A 6748-nucleotide genomic window follows, 5' to 3' on the forward strand; every position below is an offset into this window, starting at 1 on the left:
AGGTAGCACGCGAGCTAATAAAAGATAAACTTTAAAAGATGCCTGAGGTATGCGGAAGGATCTTGGTGAGAAATGTGGAGAGTTTTGATAAATCTTTATCCGTTAAGTGCCAACATTCTGAACCATGCAGGAGAGTTGAAAGGACGCAGCTGTGATAGAGTTTCAGCTTGGTAAGAGTACTGTAAGTGGAGGAGCGCCATACCTTATTGATCAGTCGTCTTGAGCCAGATTCTGGCCTTATTGAGACGGCTCTGAATGTCCAGGTCAGTTCATCCATCTCTACTGATGATGCTGCCGAGATAGGTAAATCTGTCTGTGTAAGGAAGTTCTTCATTATCAATCTGGACTGGTCGTGCGTCGGTAGTATTCAGTGCCATAATTTCGGTTTTCTTGCTGCTGATGTTGAGGCCAACTTGCTTCGCAAAGGTGTTAAGGCGTTGCGTCTTCTCTTGAATGTAGATGTGGGTGTGTGATAGTAAGGCTAGAGCATCAGCGTAATCTAGGTCTTCCATACAGGAAAAGGGTGTCCATCTGATGCCCCTGATCTGATCCTCAGAGGTGCGCCGAATGATCCAGTCCACAACAAGGTTGAAAAGCGATGTGAACATGACACACCCTTGTCTGACACCAGTGTGGACTTTACATAAGATGTCACCATCACCAACACAGCAGGTAAAGTTGTCATAGAAGCTTTTGATAGCCTCAGCAAGGTGGGAGGGGATTCCATGCGCTCGTAATATCTTTCAGAGGCTGTGTCGGTGTACATTGTCGAAGACCTTGGCAAAATCTACCAAGTTCACATAAAGAGTTCGCTGCCATTAGGTACTCTGTTAAATAATATTTCTCAGCGTGAAAATATGATCGATACAACCCCTTTCTCTCCTGAACCCTGCCTTTTCCTCGCGAAGTTTATGGTGCACAGACAGTGATAGGCGCTTCATGATGACTTTCAATAAAATCTTACTAGGAGTGGATAGCAATGTAATGCCACGCCAGTTGCTACATTCAGACAGAGCTCCTTTCTTTGGTATCTTGATAATGATACCCTGATTCCAGTCATCAGGAATTTTCTTTCTGTCCCATATGTTGTTGTAAAGTGGTTGCAAGATGTTTGCGATGGTCACAGCGTCTGCCTTGAACAGCTCAGAATTGAGGCGGTCTTTGCCAGGTGCCTTGTGGTTTCTTAGAGAATTAATGGCCGCAATGATCTCTCCTTTCTTTGGTGGTCCAGTGTCAACACTCAGGTCCTCCTCAGCTTCTGGTATATCAGGCTCCTCTTCTGGTGCTAGTCTGTTAAGGGCTTCCTTGAAATACTCTACCCAACGTGCTTCTTGGTATTTTTCAGAGGTCAGAAGCTGTCCTTGTTTGTTTCGTATGGGGGCATTTCTGCTGCCAATATATTTTCCACAGATCAATTTAGTGATTTTATAGACATTTTTCTGCTCTCCCTTTTGCGCGGCTTCCTCTGCTTCCTATGCCTTTTTGTCAGTTCGGATCTTTCTCTTGACACGCCTGTTAGTTTCTGCATATGCCGCCCTATACCTCACTCGAGGTCTGGCTGATCAGCTGTCAATTATCGTCTTCTTCAGCTGGTGCCTCTCCTCGATAGCCTGCCACTCTGGTGTAATCCATTCTTTCTTTTTTCTAGTCTTCTGCATCCCCAGACAGGTTTTACTTGCTTTAAAAGAGATGTTCCTCACTTGCTTCCACTGTTGATTTACAATGTCTTCTCAGTCTTCACTGTCTTGCTCGTCTATGTTTCTCAAGCCTTGGAACCTGTTTCTTAGCTTTAGGACAAAGGCATTTTTTGTCCTCGCGTCTTGTGGTCTGCTGATGTCATATCTAGGGGTGGTGTGTTTATTTGGCCCAGTTGCTCTAAGTTTCAGCCTCACCTTTGCAGTCACAAGATGGTGATCTCTGCTTGCATCAGTCCCTCTTTTTACTTACGTCAAGCAGGGAGCGGTGCCACATGCTCTTAACCATGACATGGTCTGTTTTTCTGTTTGGTTTTGATCCCGCCCATTTGGGAATGTCCAAGTGAGTTTGTGAATGTTGCGATGCGGGAATAAAGTTCCACCGATGATCCTGTTATTGAATGCACACCACTCTACCAGCCTCTATCCGTTGTCGTTCTGCACTCCATATCCCTCTCTTCCCATTACCCTTTCACGTTGTCCGAGCTAACCTTGGCGTTAAGGTCACCTATCACCAGAAGGAGGTCCCTACGATAGACATTCTCAAGTGTCGCTTGGAGCTGCTCATAGAAGGCTTCTTAATAATGCTGCTGTTTACTGGCTTCCATCCCATTAAGTACTTTTCCATTCCTTTCCTCATGCAACCCCCTCGTGGTGTGAATCATCTTCTCTCCCAGAGTAGAGCAGTCTCCCTCCTGTTGTTGTCTTCATTCTCCCAGATCTTGTCCATCTACTCTCACTTATGCCTAAGATAACTTGTTTGTAACGCTTCATTGCAGCAATGACCTGCGCCATCCTACCTTGCTCGTACGTTGTTCGCACATTCCAAAAGCCAATCAGTGTAGTTGTTTTAGAGCTGACGGCTCCCGTTGTCATGACAGTGGCTTCCTTTCGGTTTTGACCAATGTCAGTCAATCGAATCCCATTACCTGCAGAGTTTCTGGTGTTTTCACTCTCAGCATTCACTGCTGCCCATGGCATGGATTCCGGAGGCTCGTTCTGCCCAGATGATTCATGTATATTACACGTTGCTGTTTCCGTAACAAAGAGTTCTTACATGACAGGGTTGTTAGCCCTGTGCAAAACCCCCAAGCCTGGAGGACCGACGGATTGCTCTTTGTCTGGCCCCCAACCTTTGATCTGTCTGGCATAGTTGACAGTACCAGGACCTCTAGAGGTCCAGCCAACACAGCTCTCAGTCTCATTGAAGCACGCAAGCCCCCCCCTCCCCCTCCGCGTCCTAGTTCGGGGAAGTAGGCAAGTAAAGATACTCTTAAAGGCACAAGTCTTGAATAGAAATCTTGACAAATACTTGTACAAAGTTGTGTTTTCTTCGCCGATAACGGCAAGGCGAATGAACAGGGGGATTTCAGTTAGTGACATAATTAGTACAACCATGGACAAGAAGAGGGAGAAAAAAAAAGAAGGCGAAGAGGATGGAACCAAAAGGTGTTAAAGTGGCTCACGGCAAAAAGTATAAACTAGCAATGTGATAGCGAAAGAGTGCATGGAAGATCGTCTAGACACCGCCCATTTCTACAGTTCATATGGCCCTCCGGAAGATAGAAATTGCCAATTTTCATTAGTGTGCGAAGCAATTGCCTGTATCGATCAGTGGAAACTTTACGGGAACAGGTCGAGTAATATTTGAAACGTTGCATGGCCTACATATCTAGAAAACATCGTGCGAGATGATACCTACGGTAATCACCTTACTCTGCAAGCTGCCGAAGAACTCTTTATTTTCGATATTATTGTCATTTTTTCCTGGGACCTGCTGCCACAACAGTTATATATTTATTACAGCTTTCATAATGGTCAGTTCGCAGAAGACGATGGTGAGCCCTACGTAGGGTTGCAAAATGATCCCATTTGGCACGACATTTGTGGCCAGAAGACACGGACAGAATCAAACATACTGCGAGCATTCAACAAAAACAAGGCTCAAGAGCCATCATGCTCATTTTCTGAAACAAGCAACATTACCATCTAGGTCACTGCTGAGCACAGCCACGCTCAAGAAGTAATCAGCGAGCTGCCTGAGTCAGATCAAGAAAGTGCAATTCAACCTCCGTTGTCACCTCCAACTTCCTGCATTAAAGGTAAAGTCTCTGCTTACGAGCCAGAGGGCTCATCAGGCCGGCGCTTTACTTTTCGGGGGGAGAGAAACGACCGCCGGAAATACGTCTGCGTTCGCAGGCTATACAACAAGCTATACGCCTCGAATGAAATTTGCTACAACTTAGAGTGGTCCTTACTACAGTTGGCTCTCGGGCGTCAGCAATTCGATTTCAGTGCAAGCATAAGGTGAACGATACCTGCTCATCTCTGGACAAAGTTTGAACTATTTTCGATTCGGCTGTTCCTATACAAAAATAACATGTAATGATATACAACACAAATACCACTTACTTTAAAATTTAAATATGAAGTTTTTGTAGCCACAAGCCACATATCATTTGTTTGAATGCCCACAAAACTCAACCTACTGAAAAAAAGAATGCATACAAATGAAAAATAAAGTAGTTACTGTATTATCCACTTTTGAGACAGTTTTGGGGATATTAATTAGCAATTTCCGGACAATTTTTGAGGAGAATATGTCGAAGCTTTAAGGAAGGCACCAGCTTCTATCAAGTCTGGTAAGACTGAGTTGACCATAATTCTGGTGGCACCATTCCAAGCTTTTAAATTGACATTTTTATTACAAAGTTAAAAGAAGGATAATTCTGTCTTCAACTGGAGAATTAGTCGGTAACCAGATGTCACAATATTGAGACTTAAGGCTTATTTCCGGTTGGGGGTTCCGGAAATAGTACACTCTTGTACAATCGGAAAATTTTCGGAGAAACTTGATCAGTAACAAGATATGGCAATTAGCCAATCACTGGCCAGCTTTTATCGGAATCGGCTGAAATGACATCATTCTCTGATGTGCCGAGGGTAGCCAACGAACGAGACATAAATGACGAACAAGCGGGAGGATGAAAATTTGAAAGGATTATTAAGCTTGATATGCAAATTTTGACAGAGAATATTAAGTGACAAAAGAAAAATCTACGGAAAGATCGTTAAAAAATCTTTATTTTCAAGTGCTTATTTGGACAAAAAGATGCAACACTTAGCGAGAAATAAAATAAATATTTTAAGTGAATAGTTTGCTCTAACAATTTCGCGAGAAAATTGCCTTTGGCTTTGGAACAGTTAATTATTTGAACAATGCTTCGTCTTCGGTGATGTCTTTCCTTTTAAGTGGAAATGGATAAAAATTCACAGGCGAAAAAAATTCAGCGACTACTGTAATAGCCCACTTTCGATGTATTAAAATTCAGTCCTAAAAAAAATAGCATCATCTCGAGGCTCTTGAAAATAAACTCATACAAATCCTTATATTTATTCCCCAGAGCCTCGAAATGGCGCCTTCTGTTTAAGACTGAATTTTAATATATCGAAAATGCTCTGTTAGGGAAATGATGTTGTAAATAACCATCTGTTATACACGGGAACGACAAGACTGATGCATAAGGGTAACACTGAAAAAATAGCGGTAACAAATTAAGGACTAATTTGCTCAACGTGCCTAAGTCGTATTCAAGAAAGCACCAATCTAAGGAGGCGCTTTGCATCACAAGGCCTAGGACTTAGTAAGAGCATTTGTTATTGTTTTACACTTTCTTTCGAAGTGGAATTTAACAGGCTTCAGTTTGAATTTTGCCCTAAGTTATTTATTTTTGTTTTTATTATTTGAAAGAATTAGCTAACCGGCAAATCATCGTCCACGTCAAATCATCGTCTACGTGTATTAAAACTTAAAACTGGCAATAAGAACAACGATAACTTGAAAAACATTGGTTTTGTTTAAAAGAGAGTTTCTTTTTGCATTCAATTCTCAGAGCTTTAACTGTGACCGATCGATTTCGTAATTGTTAATCTTTCCGGTCTGTCGTCGTATATCCAAAACAATCAAGTCCTCGGTTCTCCGAGTTACATCGTCACGGACACCATATTGATGTTCCTGAAAAAAGAAACAGTTTTGATGCTGGTTTCCAAATTTCTCCGAGAATAGACTTTTCCAGGGATTTTGACGCTATCTTGGCTGGGGAGCACAAAACAAGGCTAAAATTACAGTAAATGTATGGGCTTTTGGCCGACTTCGAACCGCTGTAATACCGCTTAAAAGAGGCGGGTTTCCACAGTGAAAGTGTCCTCTAAAAGACATTTAGGTAAAGTCTCTGTTACGAGACTGAAGGCCCATCAAGGCCGGCGCTTATCTCCGGTTTCCGTAGCATGAAGCGACTAGGAGTATTTATGCTCCCCCCTGGATGGGATGCTAGTCCATCGCAGGGTTACCCCCAGCATTACGCCGGTACCCATTTATACACCTGGGTGGAGAGAGGCACCGGAGAGTAAAGTGTCTTGCCCAAGAACGCAACACAATGTCCCCTGCCAGGCCCCGAACCCGGACCACTCTATCCGGAGTCGAGCGCACTAACCATGAGGCCACCGCGCCTCCCAAAAGACATTTATACTGAGATTATTTTCATGAAATATAAAGAACAGATTCATGCTACAACGACCATAAACGATTTTTTAGGATTTCATACAAACCCTTATAAAATCATGCAAATTGCCCCGAAATTACGCGGCCACATGAGAAGATTTATAGTTCGAATTTACAGACGTCGTACTTTCCTTAATGGCCATATTTTCTGTTGAATGAATGATATCAATAAAACTACTTAAATTACGGGTAAAAGTTGAAAATCCGTCTCTTTTTAGCGGCGCTACAGCGATTCAAAGTCGCCCAAAATCTCATACATTTACTGTAATTTTAGTCGTGTTTGCCCCCCAGCCATGGTCATCCTTGAGATGGCGTCAAAACCATGGAAAGGTCTATTAAACGTCATCCTTACGAGAACACCTTCTCTTGGTTTGTTTAAAGATATTATGGCTTTTGATCATGTAAGTGAAAACCAACGATGCAGGTTTTGTGCCCGGATTGGATGCAAATTCTTCAAGTTAGCTCTGCCTTCGCGCTTTGTACTGTCTGTAAA

General features: G+C 42.8%; 2 protein-coding genes across 2 annotated transcripts in view; one reads left to right on the forward strand and one right to left on the reverse strand.

Annotated features, from left to right (window-relative positions):
• Positions 1-269: 269 nt before the first annotated feature.
• Positions 270-2675, reverse strand: LOC138005897 (uncharacterized). The gene is made up of 3 exons (XM_068852071.1): positions 2506-2675; positions 965-1389; positions 270-637 (listed from the first exon to the last, which is right to left on the reverse strand). The coding sequence occupies exons 1-3, from the start codon at positions 2673-2675 to the stop codon at positions 270-272; spliced, it is 963 nt and encodes a 320-aa protein (XP_068708172.1).
• A 2538-nt stretch (positions 2676-5213) lies between these two features.
• Positions 5214-6748, forward strand: part of LOC138008122 (pyroglutamylated RF-amide peptide receptor-like) — a 41701-nt gene continuing 40166 nt past the window's right edge. Inside the window, exon 1 of the mRNA XM_068855333.1 lies at positions 5214-5338. The gene's annotated coding sequence lies outside the window, so the exon portion shown is untranslated. The remainder of the gene's footprint in view (positions 5339-6748) is intronic.

Source organism: Montipora foliosa, chromosome 6 (assembly GCF_036669935.1).
Source record: "Montipora foliosa isolate CH-2021 chromosome 6, ASM3666993v2, whole genome shotgun sequence".
Lineage (NCBI taxonomy): Eukaryota > Metazoa > Cnidaria > Anthozoa > Scleractinia > Acroporidae > Montipora > Montipora foliosa.

What these genes read in the sequence shown, in the direction of transcription:
- LOC138005897 (XM_068852071.1), bottom strand. Translation starts at nt 2,675, where the DNA reads ATGCCATGGGCAGCAGTGAATGCTGAGAGTGAAAACACCAGAAACTCT. An exon ending in TTTTGGAATGTGCGAACAAC is followed by an intron (nt 1,390 to 2,505) that starts GTACGAGCAAGG and finishes ATATATTGGCAG; the next exon opens with CAGAAATGCCCCCATACGAA. An exon ending in TACATTGCTATCCACTCCTA is followed by an intron (nt 638 to 964) that starts GTAAGATTTTAT and finishes TCTTATGTAAAG; the next exon opens with TCCACACTGGTGTCAGACAA.